At 34.9% G+C, this 17,666-nt stretch overlaps 1 protein-coding gene across 4 annotated transcripts in view; it reads left to right on the forward strand.

Moving 5' to 3' along the window:
- The first annotated feature begins 914 nt into the window (after nt 1–914).
- LOC121729435 (protein purity of essence) overlaps nt 915–17,666 on the forward strand; it is a 63,973-nt gene continuing 47,221 nt past the window's right edge. For all 4 annotated transcript variants that reach the window (XM_042117948.1, XM_042117950.1, XM_042117949.1 and 1 more), the window contains exons 1-13: nt 915–1,046; nt 5,502–5,599; nt 6,199–6,317; nt 6,501–6,630; nt 6,711–6,964; nt 7,252–7,415; nt 7,862–7,997; nt 8,320–8,442; nt 8,754–8,893; nt 9,067–9,301; nt 10,500–10,656; nt 10,754–10,911; nt 11,211–11,376. In XM_042117948.1, coding sequence (XP_041973882.1) covers nt 925–1,046; nt 5,502–5,599; nt 6,199–6,317; nt 6,501–6,630; nt 6,711–6,964; nt 7,252–7,415; nt 7,862–7,997; nt 8,320–8,442; nt 8,754–8,893; nt 9,067–9,301; nt 10,500–10,656; nt 10,754–10,911; nt 11,211–11,376 — 2,002 coding nt within the window. In that variant the 5' untranslated portion in view covers nt 915–924. The remainder of the gene's footprint in view (nt 1,047–5,501; nt 5,600–6,198; nt 6,318–6,500; nt 6,631–6,710; nt 6,965–7,251; nt 7,416–7,861; nt 7,998–8,319; nt 8,443–8,753; nt 8,894–9,066; nt 9,302–10,499; nt 10,657–10,753; nt 10,912–11,210; nt 11,377–17,666) is intronic.

Here is a 17,666-nt window from a genome sequence, read left to right on the forward strand (position 1 = left end):
AGGGATGTTACTCTAAAAATCGAAAGCGAATAAGTAGAATCAGATGCATTGATTAGTTGTAACGATATATCCCCATAAATTCATAACCACGTTGTGAAAAGTAACACATATTCATGTGAAATGAATAATGATAATACAAAATTTAACAGTTTTGATATTTCAAGTGAATAAATGCAATTTTTCTAGTAAATTATGTACTTGTCTTATTTTGCTTCTTGAATTTACAAAAGAAAAAGTAATAATAGGACAGGAATTAGTTTTTGGTTTTATAAATAACATATAAAATTCAAATATTTTATTTCAAGTCCGTATCGATTTATTCGTTTTGGTCGATGTTTTTAAGCAGCTTACCTCACTATGGAGATTATTCTGACAGATGTCAAATGTGGCCTATTAAATTGCCCCGACTGTAGTTTTATGATTCTTTTTTTTATTTTTCCAAAGATTTTCTTAAAAAAAACACTGACAGTTGGAGTTTTGCCGGGAACGTGAAAGAGTGATGTTGTGTTTTTGTATTATTTTCCTAAAATTGTGTTAACTGGGTTTTTAATGTGTAATATTAGTCGTGTTCATTTCGTTTTTTCAACGCATTGCGCATGCGCAAAGCTGTCAGTGTCAGCTTCATGTGCTAAATTTTCATTAATTTCTGTCAGATTTTGGCACATGACACTGACACTGAAACTAATTTTCAACTTCGCGCATGCGCAATTTGATTGAAGAAAACAAAACGAACAAGACGTGCACAAATGTGGGAAAGACCGGAAAGTGATGTAATAACCAGAAACAGTGCTATTTTGTATCATGGTTATAGCCGAAGTGCCATTATAAAAAAAACACTGACAGTTTGTCATTTGTCACTTGTCAAAACCATTTTCAAAATATCATTTTTGAGAAGTCATCAATCTGTGGAAGTCATTCGTGAAAATGGCTACCTCAGGAGGAAATATCGAATGGTCAACTACGATAAAACCGATTTTAACTGCGTTGTACGGCCCGTTTTTTGAGAAAAATGATGCCGTAGAAATCATTCAAGCGATTATCAAAAGGTAAGTGCAAGTCTTACATCTTTTATCAACCCTACATGATACCTATAATTTTTAGACAAAATTATCGTTTCATTTTGTTTATTTACCTTAAATTACAATTTCCGTATATTTATTAGACCAACCGTCATGTGTTTGTAACATTTGTTACAAGTCTCACCATAAGTAGATGATCCATCTTTCGTTTGTATTATAACTCCATAAATTTTAGAACATTACAAGACATGAAAAAGGTCTTCTTTTCAATTAGGGCCCATTCAACTTTTAAAATTTTGGTTAGATGAAAGCGGGACTGGACATACAAGAACTTTTCTTTCATATACTAGAACTTTTTTTAAGCAATAAAATTTCATTCTTCTACTAGTCTAAGCGATAAGTTGAGAATGGCGAAATATTATGAAGATAAGGGTCATAAAAATACGTGCGATAGCTCATTAGTTTCGGGAAGACGTCTAGAAAAATGTATCGGAAGTGTGTATTAGCTTAGCACACAAAAAATTGCAAAAGTTATAAGCAAATTAGTTTGCAAAAAAAGGCATTATGTTTTTTGTTAAAAACTCCGAAACTATTAACATTTAAGAAATTAAAAAAAAAGATTCTTAAAGAAGAGGAAATTTCCATAAAAAATCCCAACTCCCGGAATTCTATCTCTATTATTTATAATTTTAATTTAAGGTTTTAAATATTAATTTAAAATTTTCAAAAACTTATGGTGTATTCCAAACACTTCAAAGGATTTGCTTCCGTTGGGAATTTAACTTAAAGTTAATTTTTCAACAAATTAGACAAATGTTAAATAACGAAATTTTTTCGAACTTCCGTCCTCATTGTACTTTAAAGAAAACGTTTAAATAATTTTCGTAAAATTTTTCACTTTGTGGAGCCCTTGATATAAACATACTTAACAAGATCATGCCATAAAAGTTTATAAAAATTTAATACTTTGTTTATAATCATTTTTTAACTTGAACAAAAAACTAGAAATCCATGTAATATTGTCAAAAAAAAAGTTGTCTCATTTATTATCACGTAATTTGATTTGATATCAATGAAGGACATGTAGAGTCTGGCTAACGAAAGATGAGACTGGAAAAGGGCGGCAAATTCAAAAAATCTATGTATGGCAACCTTGTCTATAGTCGGAATTATAGTTTTGATACTTGATTATTTATGACACTAATATTATATTTTAGTTTGGATAACTTATTTCTAGAAAAATAAGTTTATTGTTGTTGTTTACTTAAATTTTATTTTGCAATATGTACATTTCATGATGTTTTGTTTTTAATGAAAGCTCTTGCATGTTTTTGTCGGAGTATTAAAACTTCTTCTTTAATACTTGCTTACATCACGAAATATATTACAAAATATAAATTAATCAAACAATTATCTTCATTTTCTTAAACTAATTAATTATTGTCCCTACTGTTTGTAAGTTTAAATATAATTTAATTTAAATGTTACATAATTTCCTATATCTTATATCTTTAAACAAGCAATTCTTGTATATATATATAATTGGAATCTCGGAATCGGCTCCAACGGGGGTATATATATATCATATATATATACCCCCTATATATATATATATATATATATATATATATATAGGGGGTTTCGGGGGCGATAAATCGATCTAGCTAGGAATCATTTTTAGAAAATGTCATTTTATTCGTGTTTTATCGAAAACCGAGCGAAGCTCGGTCAAACAGCTAGTTATATTATTATGCAATTAAAAGTGTATTAGCACAAATTCTTACAAGTATCATAGATTGTATTGATTATACTCAAATACGTTTATTTAATACATACTTGTACATGCCTGAATCTAATAATCCCCCGTTGCAAGTTGATCAAAAACCAAATATTAAGGGGAGATGAAAAAACAACACAGAAAATCAAAGGTTGCGGATTTTTTTTCGCATTTTATATATAAACATTCGAAAGGTTTTTTTATAAAGCAACTTTTTGCCATCTTGTTGGTAGGGACACGATCCCATTGCTATAAAAATTTGGGGTTTCTGATGAAAAAACTGCGACAAGTCGTTTTGGCAGTCCTCTTGTGATGTCAACCTGACACTGCCTAAGGAATCCTGCAGCGACCGAAACAGGTGAAAATCTGAAGGTTGCGGATGCATTAATAACACCTCCCAGCCAAACTCCCGTAACCACACGCCTTTATTTATTTGGCCTTCTTTTTTAATCCTTTTTAGGGTACAAACACTGACACCTGAAAATATGTTCATAAAGTTAGGAGTCAATAACAAGGTTGCTTTCAGGTATTTTTTTTGTAACGTTAGGGTCTTACCGGTCAAATAAGAAATCTCATCAAGGAACTGATTTTGTCTTTAAACACTCTTCTTGAAACATATTTCTTAATTTATTTTTGCTTGATATTATAACTTGCTGAATTCTTTGCATCATCTATGTTACCTGCAAAACAATAAATTAAATTACATGATAAATAATAATTATTTTAATTAATTGTAATTGAAAGTATCAAAATCTTTTACCTGTACTTACCAATGCACTGGGACATTTTATGTAAACAATCTTGTTTTTGTTTAAAATTGCATCCTTTTCACTTCTTTTTTGTTCGTATTTACTAATCATAGCAAAAAGCAGTTTTCGCAAATCTCTTTTCAAAGTTTTCGTCATGTTTAAATAAGAAAATCACGTAAACCATAGAAATATTTTTCACTTTGACACATAAACAACAGATGCTATAAGTGACAATGACGTAAGTGACAGTGTTACCATAATCATTTTTGGAACAAAAAGCCAGTCTCATCTTTCGCTAGCCAGACTCTATTAACTAAAAATTTTTTTTTTCCGCCATTTGCTAATAAAAAATTTATTAACCAATGGACTATTTCGATGCTTTTAAAAATATTTTTTTCTTACCTTTATTCTCTTGAAAATATTATGATTTTTAGAAACAAAAATTTTTCTTAATAACAAGTTTTTATTGTTTATAATCGTTTTTTAAATATTTCTATTGTTTAAATTATTATTTGAGAAAAAAAATTCCTCTTAGAAATCATGATTGATTGTCCTCAATATGGTTACAAAAACAAAAAAAAAATTTATCAACAATTTCATTGTTTATTAAAACTTAAAAATTTATTATTAAAAAATTCTGAACTTTTTTATATTCTTTTTCTGAAACTCTTAAAAAATACAAAAACAACGATGTACAACAAAGTGCAGAATTTTTTTTTTTGAAAAGGTGCAATAAAAAATCGAAAAAAAAATCTGCACTTTGTTGTACATCGTTTTGTAATTTTACGAAAAGGCAAAATAAGTAAATTTTCTGGTTGTTTCCGAAAAACTGAAATATCTTACGGAACCCTATATTCTCCAAAATAAAAAGTAGCCTATGTTACTCGTAAATAATGTAGCTTTCGAATGGTGAAAGAATTTTTAAAATCGGTCCAGTAGTTTTTGAGCCTATTCATTACAATTAAACAAACAAACAAACAAAGTTTACCTCTTTATAATATTAGTATAGATTAGTATGAAGTTCGAAAAAATTTCGTTAGTTAACATTTGTCTAATTTGTTGAAAATTTAACTTTAAGTTAAATTCCCAACGGAAGCAAATTCTTTGAAGTGTTCGGAATACACCATAAGTTTTTGAAAATTTTAAATTAATATTTAATACCTTTAAAAAAATAATCAGTGTGACGTGCTCCATTTTGAAGCCACGCGCGCTACCTAAAAATGCCGCGCGGAGCCTCCGCGCGGCATTTTTACTTTCAGCGTTAAATTAAAATTATAAATAATAGAGATAGAATTCCGGGAGTTGGGATTTTTTTATGGAAATTTCCTCTTCTTTAAGAATCTTTTTTTAAAATTTCTTAAATGTTAATAGTTTCGGAGTTTTTAACAAAAAACATAATGCCTTTTTTTTGCAAACTAATTTGCTTATAACTTTTGCAATTTTTTGTGTGCTAAGCTAATACCCGCTTCCGATACATTTTTCCAGACGTCTTCCCGAACCTAATGAGCTATCGCACGTATTTTTATGACCCTTATCTCTATATTTCGCCATTCTCAACTTATCGCTTAGACTATACCTATCTTACTTCTGTATTCTCTTATTATTATTATTATATTGTGACTCACAAAGCCTGAGTATAGTCGGAATAGCCTAGTATACATATAAAACTATTGCACAATAGTTTTTTTTTTCATGTACCCTTTTTTATACTAGCTATTTGAGCTTTGCTCGGTATTCAACTAAAATGACATTTTCTGAAAATGATTCCTAGCTAAATCGATTTATCGCCCCCGAAACCCCCTATATACTAATTTTCATGAAAATCGTTGGAGCCGATTCCGAGATTCCAATTATATATATATACAAGAATTGCTCGTTTAAAGATATAAGATTAAGGACAGTCCTCTTCGTTATGTAATGTAGAATCCCATTTTAATTTGTTTTGTTTTGTTGCAGCGAAAATGAATTTGTTAATCATGAGGAGACTTATGATCTGTTCTACACCTGCCTTGCGTGCTTATCAGCACACTTTATTAGCGTCAATGCAAACAACTGTAAGTAAAAAAAAATGGAATAGATTGTGAATATGTTTATCAGGGGGAAATAAATTGTTAACCATTTTCTTTTTAACCTGTTACAAGTTCAAAGACCATACCTTAGCATACCATTAGCATGCAGCCATTGAATATGAGACAAATCTGTCTTCAATGGTTCTGTTCTATCAACACTCTAGCAATGCATAAGTACACCTGAACAATTTTTCTAATAGTCTGACAAGCCTTTTCATACGGAAATGTTGAAAACCAAACAATTATAATCAAGTACAAATATAAATTGAAGATGTAAGAAGTTCTTGCAGAACACGAACTAACATTTTGTAACATACAGAGATTTACTCATTTTTTTCCTTATAATTTGAACAAATCTTGTAACTTATCTCCTTCATCACCTGCCTAATATATCTGCCTACACATAATATGCACAGTATTTTAATTTCAAATGTTTTTTCCCGCCTTAAAGCCTCCATTTATGCAAAAACGGCCTGTTACTTATCATGTTCTTCCACTCAAGTCTTCAATTATAATGTACTTAATGGGATACCATTAAGTGCATGGTTATAATTTGTACTTAAACAAAGTAACTTTTTTCACAGTACCAACTGATCAGCTCACCACAGCCCGTGATGCATTCCGGATTATTCTTAGACAAATTCTTAAGAAACTTTCAGAAACTAATTCAAAAAATACCACCCAAGGAGTTTCTGAAAAGGAGGTATGTTATATCTATATTCGACAGCATATATTTATTTAAATTATTTGTTGCAGTAAATTCATAGTTGCTGTCAAATTAAATATTATGTTATCAAAGTATTTGTTATCAACTAAAACTAAGTTGAAATATATGTATTAAACTCAAAACAATGTTGCATATTGCATAACATGATTATTTTTTTAGTTACTTCTACCAATAATGGGACTATGTGGCCTTGAGAATGGCGGATACCAACAGTCAGATTTGGTCATTCTTACATCTCTGTTGACGATGTTGAAGGCTACCAAAGCTATACCAAATGCTAATGGAGCAGGTAGGTTGAAAACTTCGTAAAAATTCTGTCCTTTGCCTTGAATATTATTAAAAAAAATAAAACAAAATGTTTTTTTTCAGAGACACTCAGCAACAAATCTTCAGTGCTACCAAGCCCAATAACATCATTATCCTCTCAAACAACTGCAGCAGAGAAACAGGCTCCGTCCACCACACAGCGACGATCAGACGCACTGCTGGAACAATTGACTATGCCTCTGAGAAACCCACTAACATCTATATTGCCAGGCCAATCTGGATCAGGGCCGGCTAGCAAGGATAGCCTAGAGTCCAAAGATGGAAGCTCATCGCAATCGGCTTCTATGGACATGAAGGTATAGTTTTATATGGAAACTTTAACAATATAAGGAAATAAATGTTTTTTAAAATCATTCATTAATCAATATTTTTATCTGAAGTTAGGCATGGATCTGCTTAATAAAAGCAGATCCATTATAAGTGGAAGGCTGAAAAAGTTAAAAAAATTTACACTCTTAAAAAACATCTACAATGCTTAGACTGTAAGATTGTGTAGTTTGTCCTTGTTTGATATATTAGTTAAGTCACAGACAAGGACAACAATTTTAAAATGCTTTTATTCACCTTAATTTTTTTTTTGTAGAAATGGATGGCCACAACATGCACATCTTTGTTGATGGAACTTGGAGCTGGTGCTACCATTCTTAAGTTCTGCTCATCCTTGCCGTGCTTCCAAAGATACCTGTTGCGCTGGCAACGGGCGAAAGAGACAGCAACATCACCACCTTTCAACACTGAGGGCTCATTGTGAGTATGACTTGAGTGATTACAGCATCTGAGTACAATATTGTGTGCCATATAGACAAAAATATTACACAAATTTTGTCAACTTGAGAATATAAGTATTAGTACCTGACTATGACTAAGTCTAAATATTATTTGTGGTATTGATAATGTTGCCACTTGAGCATTCATGAGATAAATATTTTTTGTGAGGTGTGTCAGCGTGAAAGGCTAACACATCCATGTTTAAATATGTGCGTTCTTGCACTCACTACACAGTGTAGGGGGTAAATTAAATAATACTAATATTATAAACTCGAAAGTGTGTCTGTCTGTCTGTCCTTTAGTCCCAGGAAAGGACATATGATACTTTACATCCCGGAAAAGTGTACGGTTTTCGCGCGACGAAGGAATTTTGACGCAACGGAGTTGCGGTCGTCATATAGTTAAGTATTATTTTAATGTTTCAGGCTTCACCTGCATGTAAACGAGGTGCACGTGACCCAGCTAGCGCTGTCTCTGCCCTGTCTCGAGCCGTTCACGCCGGAGCGCATCACCACACTCAGCGACATCGCCGCCGCGTGGCTGCTCTGTGCCACTTCACATGTAACTTTTTAATTTTTTTTCCTGTAGCGTAAGAGGCCTGGAGGTTTTGCCAGTGACTATGATTGTTCTGTTTTCCAATTGCATATAGAGCGCATTATGCGGCATAATTTTCAACTACAGCAATGCTTGCCCAATCACTCTGAAACAAGTTGCTACCCGTACCCGTTCCAATTAAGCATAACATTTCGACAATGAACACCATTGAGTCGCATTATGCTCTGCAATTCGAAAACATACATTGTGTCGCTTACTTAATTTTACTATCATTTGAAAATACATATTTATATATATTTAAGAAATTAACTGACATATTTGTTGTTAGGCTTCAATACACCCATCTGACGAGGAGAGCGAACAGGAGACCGCGTCGTTAGTGGAAGGAGCGCTCAGTCTGTACAACACTATTGGAACGACGTTTAAACAATCTACCCGTGCTGGAGGCTATGTATGTATTTATTATTTAATATATATCGTTTGACGTAATCATAGTTGTTATTATTACGATCTCAAATTTTGTTGTATATTTTACATCATTTTTATAATAGATCATATTATAAAAATGATGTAAAATATACAGCTTTCCCAAGCATATTATGTATTGCGTGGCTGACACATAACTGAATTCGTGATTTCAGTCACGAATACCACTTTTTTCCTTTTCCGTTTTAGTCTGCAGTAGGTATGCGACCGATACTCAGTTCATATAGGTGCCTAAACTCGCTATTAAACGGCGACTTTAAAATGATGTGTTTGTAGGTATATCAAAATCACCTAATGATCGGTGCTTGGATGCTGCTGTGTGGTCTACACCACGCGCTCGCCGGCACGCCCGTACCGACTGCGCCAGGCAAGAGTCCCGCTAAGACGCCGTCACGACCCTACAACTTGACTAAGATGTAAGTTTAGATTGTTTGTGACTGTAATGAACTGTTACTAAAATGAGAGCAAAAAATATTCTGTTTTTTACAAATCACACAATATATAAAAAAAAAAACCAAGAGAAGAAAAACAAAACACTATTCAATGACTGAAAGAAACTAGGCTATAATCTATTAAACTATTTGTACAGGCAACAAGGTCTGGGCGCGGTGTGGGTAGCCCTTGGCGGACGCTGCCTGGCGTGGACGAGCACGCTGTTGGCGGACGGGCGATTGGACGCGTTGGGGGCGGGGCAAACTGCGTCAGAGGCGGGGCAAACCGCATCGGGGGCGGGGCAAACCGCGCCCGCGCCGCTCGACGTGGTGGCTCACCATGCAGCGTTAGAGCGCGAGCTGCGATTGGCGACAGCTGCGCCGCTGCATCAGGTAGTGTATTTAGTCAGTCAGTATTTTGGCTACAAAGGGTATTTCTATGTCTGTATGTTTCATTTATTATAGTGCTTATTTTATTTTTAACTCAAGAGGTAACAATTTTGTAACAGTGACCATGAGTTTAAAGCTATAGTACTTACCGATACTCAATACCGACTACGTAAATATTTAGTATGGCGATTTTAGTTCCGCTAGAGGCGCTGTAAAATTTATTAATACTATAGATTTAAACTCATGGTAGAGCTACAGAGTACGTAAGTAACATGCAAGTACACGTTATTTATTGCGAAGTCAGTTAAAATTCACTGTTTATTGAAGAAACAAGTACTCATGGATTCAGGATTATTATATGCATTGAAGTACCTTTAGACCCAGTTTCATCAAGCAATGTTAAATAAATAATGGCTTGTTAAAATCAGTTAACGGCCTGTTAGAGCTATCGAGCGTTCCACCATACGCTAATGTCATGTCAAATCGCCTAACACGGTGTTAAATTTTAATTCCTGCTGGGGAGGTCCGTTAAATATATAACAGGCCATTATAATAGTCAAAACAACAAAAAATAAAAGAATCTGTTTTGACTTTTGAGTGTTGCCGCCATGTTTCGCCACATCCTTACATATTATTTATTATTTTTCATGTTAAATGCATAATTATTTTTTTTTCATTTTGTCAAAAATTCAGCCCTCGGATTTTCCTTGACATTGCAAATATACTGACTTGTATCACAATTACCAAACTGAAATAAGTAAATAAAAGTTTGTTTCATGATTCATGTTTTCAGCTTTGACAGATCATAATTATTAACCTGGTAAATTAAAAAGAACTATTGTAGTGTAACAAATGTATGCGATCAGTGATATTTTAATTTGGTCGCATTATCTACCAGATGACGTATTATACGAATAAGGTGAAAATGACACATTGCAGCCAACATGTCGTATTAAACTTGTACATTGCAATTTCGTCGCCTTATAACAAAAACGAACGAATTGAATATTATTCACTCATTGTTCACTTAACATTGTATTTACTAATCCGCTGTTAAATTTTTACTGTGGGACATAAGTATTTAACAGTCTGTTTAATTTTCCAAAGTCCGTTAAGTAATGCCTTGTTAGAATTTAACAAACAGAGGTTGGTGAAATTGGGTCTTAACATTAAAAATGTTAAAAATATGTTTCTTTGACAGCTCATGGTAGCGCTGGGAGTAGTATGCTACCGCAAAGCGACAAATCTGAAGCGAGCTGTAGTCCAGAAGCAACACGACAACGACCCCGACCGCTCCGACTCCACCGTCTACTTCCAAGACATGATACTGTGCTCCGAGGACTCGGAGACTGACGATGGTAATGTCCTTAATAATTTATAAAGACAACATTATCAACATAAGACTTTCATCAGTATTCCGATAGGTTTTTTCACACACGCACTCTGTTCCAGTAGACAGCGAGCCACTGTTCGGGCTGTGGTTCGAGTCGACGCTGGTCGCGCCGGACGCCGTGGAGGCGGGGCTAGCGCGGGCTCCTCCCTCCACCGCCATGCAGCCGCCGGCGTCGCGCCCGCCCAACACTATAGTGCCGGATAAGGCGGAGCCGTATTCTGTGAGTGTTTTGAATAGGCTTTGGCGAAAATAAATTTGCTGATGTTTTGAATATGTAACCTACTCACTATGTTAATTTAGAAAGTGACCAATATCAAAATAAAGTATTTAATTTTTTAATAATGCCCTCAAACTTGGTGACATTTTTTTTATTGTTTTGTTTTGAATTTGTAACAGTATTTTCCTAATTTCTGCTTATCGTTTGTGTAAAAAATAAATATTGACGGCAACGCTCTTACAAATAAAAACTCAAATTGCTATTCGTCTTCTAATGTCTGTACATTAAATTTTTGTCTGCAGTACATAACACTGGCAACGGAGGTGTTCACACTACTGTCTGAGGAGCTACTATGCTCGAGCGCGTCACGGCTCGGCACGCCGGCGCTGCAGCTGCTGGACGCTCACCAGGCGCTGTTAGCGGCACTCGCTAAAGACCTGGATAGGGAAACCGCACGCACTGATACCGGTATGTATTAGTGATGTAACGGATATTCGCATTCGCATTCGCGAATATCCGCGTATTTTTCAATGTTCGCATTCGCAAAAATTATGCGAATATTTAGCGAATGTTTTAATAATCAAAAAGGAAATAATTATATGCATGCATTTGAAATAATATAATAATACAATAGATAACACTTAGATATTTTTATTAAATCGTACTTCTACATTGTAAATTAAAGCCTCATTAGTCATTTATGAAAAAAGAACTTCAGAGATCTCATCAAATCTAACATTAATCAGCCTTGTTACAACTATGTAAGGTTTGCATTCATTTAGTAGTATATTATTACTTTACTATCATTCTTAAATAAAGTTTACAATTTCTATTTACTAAAAAACTAAACAATTACTTACTTGAAACATAAAACATAAAACTAACCTCAAAACAAAACAAAACTTTTAGAATGAACTTTCTGTGACTAAATTCATTCAATTATAGTCTGTCAAGAAAGTGAAGAAATTAAAAAGTGGCAACATCTTAGTGTCTTTCCCTTTCAAATCAATCTAAGAAAAATGGGATGACACTTTATATACGTGGGAGAGCCATGTTTCGGCACGAATGGGCTGGCTCGACCGGAGAAATACCACGTTCTCACAGAAAACCGGCGTGAAACAGCGCTTGCGCTGTGTTTCGCCGAGTGAGTGAGTTTACCGGAGGCTCAATCCCCTACCCTGTTCCCTTCCCTACCCTCCCCTATTCCCTTCCCTTCCCATCCTTACCCTCCCCTATTACCCTGTTCCCTCTTTAAAAAGGCCGGCAACGCACTTGCAGCTCTTCTGATGCTGCGAGTGTCCATGGGCGACGGAAGTTGCTTTCCATCAGGTCATCCGTTTGCTCGTTTGCCCCCTTATTTCATCAAAAAAAAAATACGATGTTACCACTTTCTAATTTCTTCACTTTCTTGACAGACTATAAGCAATATCGGTTTGGTTATGTTCAATTTAAACATAGCCGACACAAAACGTCAAACCTGTCGAACATTTTACGCGCGCTTTTTTTGAAATTTTAAAATATTCGCATTCGCGAATGTTGAAGATAAATATTCGCAATCGCATTAGCATTCGCGAATCTGAAAAATCCAACATTCGTTACATCACTAGTATGTATGGTGATAGAACAAAGGCTGAGTTACGATGTGTACTGTAATATATTATGCTGAGTGTGTATTCAGTATTGTGAACCTGATCGCACATTTGTCAGCACCGCAGACGCCGTACGCTCTGAACGCGCCGAATAGTTCACGAAATGCGGCGCGTACGGTGCGGACTAATGAGTGCGGTTTCACATAATAATTTTTTTTTAATCTTTTTATTTTACAGAGGCTTTTGACACTCAGTGTTAATGTCAGCCTCATAGGTGAATACAGCGTTCCCTACATAAGGGACAGATCCAAAAAACTATATAATTTTATTGCCTCTGGGGACAACGGCTCCGAAAGTACACTATTGATTCGTCCATTGTGCACGCAGCCAAAGTCACCTAAGAGCCTTGATCTTAGCTCTGCAGTCCGAGCACACTCTGGAGTGTGCTCGGACTCGGACAAAACATGATACAGGTCTTCGGGTTTGTCGCACACATCGCAATTAGGCGAAGGCTTAATTCCAACCAAGTAGCAAAATTTATTTGCTGGAATGTGCCCAGATCGTAATCTAAAGGCTGACACCAACAACTTTCTCGATAAATTACACGAAATAAACCAAGGCTCCCATACTGGTTTATTCTGGATGGTTCCGTACCAAACTCCAACACCTCTTTGTAATTCCTCGCCGAAATGGTATTCCCATTTCTCGAGCGCCTTTTCCTTAACCTGATGACGAAGCTCATTTACAAAAGGTTTACTCTTGGCAAGCGCATCCGCAGTTTCGTTTCCAATTAAACCGACATGGGCAGGAACCTATTGCAGTTTAATTGAAACTTTTCCAGAAACATGCCGGAGTAAATCCAAAGCTTCGAAGGCTATCGGAGAGCCACGTTGCTTCGTGGCGCACCGACGAAGGTGTTGAAGAGCACTTCTCGAGTCTGATAAAATAACTATACTGTTATTGTTGTTAAAGTTATTAACATAAGTTAGTGATTCCTTAATAGCAAGAAGTTTAGCAGTCATTATATTATTATCTCTATGTAATTTAAACTTCTGTGAAACGTCTAATTGGGGATCGAAGAAGGCAGCTCCGACACCTTGAGTACATTTAGAGCCATCCGTATATAACTTATAACAAACAGAATAATTATCAGATATGAATTGCAAAAAATAATTTTTAAGTTCACAATCAGATAAGCTCCGTTTTGGAACCATATCGCCAACTTTATCGACAATGAGTTCTTCGACATCTATTGAAGACACCCATGTGTTTAACGAATACGCCTATAACTTTTCACTTAATGAGCTTATTCAATAATGAACAAAGATTAAAAAAAAAAAAAAAAACTTTTCACTTACATATACATTAATATTACTCCATTCAGAGTTAATTTGTGCTAGAATTGGGAGATTAGTATTGCTAAAATAATTTCGTACTAAATTTAACTGATCTAAAGAATATAACAAATCGTTGCCTAGTCTAGACTTAAATTTAAGCAAGAATCTACTCATGATTCACTCGCCAACACGTACCTACGTATATGTAAGGGAGGAATGGAGAGTTCACTCTGCATAACAAACACTGGAGTGCTACGTATAAAAGAGCCACATATTCTCAACGCACTATTTTGTAGAATATCGAGCTTTTTAAGATGTGTTTTAGCACAACTACCATATATAAAACTAGCATAGTCCAGTCGGCTCCTTACAAGAGAAATATAAAGACGGCGAATATATTGAGGGTGAACTCCCCACGACCTACCCGATAGAACTTTTAAGACGTTCAAACATTTATAGTTTTTAGCACACAATTCATTTACATGAAGACTCCATCTTAAGGACGAGTCCAGCCATAAATCTAAGTATTTAACTTTATCCACCACGTTAAGAGATGAACCGTTAATCTCAATATCCATATTAAAACTTCTTCTAGTTCTATTAAATACACAAATATTAGATTTAGATACAGATAATTGGAGACCAATACTATCTAAATAGTTAATCACGGCCTTTATAGCTAATTTAAGAGAGCAAACTGCTTCTAGAGTATTACCATTTACAACTGTTTTGTATAACACGAAATCATCAGCGTATTGGGAGTTATAAACATTATTTACAATAATTCTAGAAATACCTCTAGTTGCAATATAAAATAAACTAGAAGGGGGTCCCCTTGAGCTAGTCCCTGGTTTGTACATCTAATTAATAGTGCTACTACTTTACTAAGATCATCTAAACCAATTGTACAACGACGATTAGACAAAAAAATTAATAAATATTTACAAATAAAATTACCGATTCCAATTTCCTGCAAGATATGAATTAATGCAGTTATATTTACATTTTTGTAGGCATTCTCAATGTCTATGAAGCAAGCGATTGTTGGCTCTCTTCTGGCAAAACCTAATTGTATATGAGATGTAAGTAAAGCTAGGTTATCAACACAAGATTGTCCACGTCTAAAACCAGTCGACGTGCCGGGAAGGAGGCCCTGGCTTTCAATAAACCACTCCAATCTTCTTAATAGAATCAAATGGAATATCTTACACGGACAAGACATTAATGAGATAGGACGTAATGAGGAGGCAAGAGTGGGATCCCTTCCCGGTTTAAGAATAGGGACTATTTGTTTGTCTCTCCACTGATCAGGTACATTACTTGACATTAAAATTAAATTGAGAATTTTTAAAAGCATACACTTAGCATTATTTTCAAGATAATAGATCATAGTATATGATATATTATCCATTCCTGGAGATGTATCTTTCTTTTTTAAACAATTACGAAGCTCCGCGAGAGTAATGGGTGATTGTCTTTGTGGCAAAGTTGGCTCCTGCTCGGCAACATAATCAGGGGTCAAGGAATGTAGTAGCTTTTCAGCATTAAGAGTATCTACAGTATCTCTGCGTCCAGTGTTGCCTTTGATCCATCGCATCTTTCTCCACATAACGGATGCTGATGTTTCGTGGTTGATACTGGAACAAAATTCTCTCTACGACTTAGATTTTTCTTTTGTTATAAGTAATTTGGCTTGGGATACTTTGTTTTTCCATAGAAGCAAATAAGAAGGTGTAGGATTACGCCGTAACTGCGCCAATGCAAGACGCCGTTCAGCAACTGCCTTTGAAAGATCCTTATTCCAATAATGTTTGGGTTTGAAGTTTGATGTGGGGTCTTGACAAATTTTAATCCAAGGGATGTGCTTATCAGCCAAATATTTAATTTGATTTGTAAAACTATCATAGCTCGTTTGGACATCATTCACCTCTTCATGAATAAACATTGTCGTTGCTTCTTTAGTATATTCTACCCAGTTAGCTGCTTTATAATTTCTTTTTTTAATGTATCTGTTCGTTTTATATTCACTGCCTAAGGATTCATTTGTAACCTGCCAAGTGCCAACTCATATTGACAGCAATGTCTGTGGAAGCAAATGATATATCAGGCGAGGTTTTTTGAAGGCTACCGTTAACTTCACTCTAGTAGGCGTCATTAAGACACATAAAATCATTTTCAAACATAGCTTTATAAACAGCTTCACCTCTTCTATCGGACTTGCAAGACCATAGAGTGTGATGCGCATTAAAATCTCCGATTATAAGACAACCTGTTTTGAATGTATTGAAAATCGCATCCCAGTCCTGTTGCCTTGTAGAAATTGAAGGCGGACAATACACAGCAATCACGTGCTACGTGCAGGTACGTTAAAAACTTCAATATTGATTATCTGGATATCAGAGTTAGAAATATTAGAAACTCGTTCAGAATATTTTATTGATTTATGTATTATGGCGCACAAACCACCATACGAATCGTCTCTGTCTGCTCTCACTATATTATAACCAGAAAATTTCAGGCTTACACTAGATGAAAGCCATGTTTCACTCACAAAAGCCATATGTATTTTGTCTTGTGACATCAAAAGTTGAAAGTCACTGGCCTTACGTTTTAAACTGTTAGCATTCCATTGAAAAATGTTGATACCGCTGTGTATTTTTTTATATTACTGGCCATTATTGTTTCTTCCCATAAACTTAAGCACCGTCTCAAAATTCAAATATTCTTGTAAAACAATCTACTACTTCGAACCAGAAAAATTCAATCAACATTTTAAACTTATCTTTTAAACTTCCTTCTGCTACAAAAACTTCTCTTATTTTATCTAAAATCCTTTCTAGCAAACGTTTCCTTTCCTTACGATTAGTACTAGAGCTAGACTTTTCAACTTGCTTATTTTCAGTATGGATTTCAGCACTAGTTATTTGAAATGTATGAAAACATCCTTGTTATCGCGTCTGACGTCTAGACTTTTTTTCCTTGATTTATTTTTGTTATTTTTCTTGAACTCAGTTGTGGTAGACGACTCTTGATTAGGCATCATAGAAACACACTCATCTAATTCCATAATGTCATCATCACTATCATGTAAAGTTTCAACGGCTGCATAGTCGCCAACAGTAACATCTCTGTAAGTGGGAGCCGAAGCCCCGTCGGTCCTGGCGTGGGAAATAATAGGTTTAACAAAAAGCATCTCGGGTTCCAATCTGGTCGAAGTCTTATTCAGTGTCTCTTCCTTCATCTTATTTAATGCAAACTTATAAGAGCACATATGATTTCCCATATACATCCGAATATTTATTTCTTTCTTAAATACAGGACAAGCAGATTTCATAAAAGATAAGTGATTCCCTTTGCAGTTAACACATCTATAACTTTTCGTTTCGCAGTTTTCATGTTTCCCGCTACACTTAGGACAAATTGGGGTCTTAGATGGACAAATCTGATTGACGTGACCGTATCGCCAACATTTAGAGCATTGAGTCACAGGATACATGTAAGAATCTACGGCCATTCGACACCCATAAGCTTTTATAAATTCTGGAAGATTTGAACCTTCGAACCCTATTCGAACGGTTTCAGACTTTATCCATTTACCATCCGAATCTTTCCGTAACAACCTCTTAATGGATAAAATCTTCGTGTCACATTCGAAAATCTCTTTCAATTCCTTATCTTCTATATCAATGTCAATATCCCGGACCACGCCACAACAGTAATGCAACTCATTAGTATTTCTACAAACCCACTCATAATCCTGTGTAATCTTATTATTCAGAAAATTGTTTGCGTCTAGCTCGGATTTAAATTTAATTAAAAGTTTGAAAGGACT

Source organism: Aricia agestis, chromosome 8 (genome assembly GCF_905147365.1).
Source record: "Aricia agestis chromosome 8, ilAriAges1.1, whole genome shotgun sequence".
NCBI lineage: Eukaryota > Metazoa > Arthropoda > Insecta > Lepidoptera > Lycaenidae > Aricia > Aricia agestis.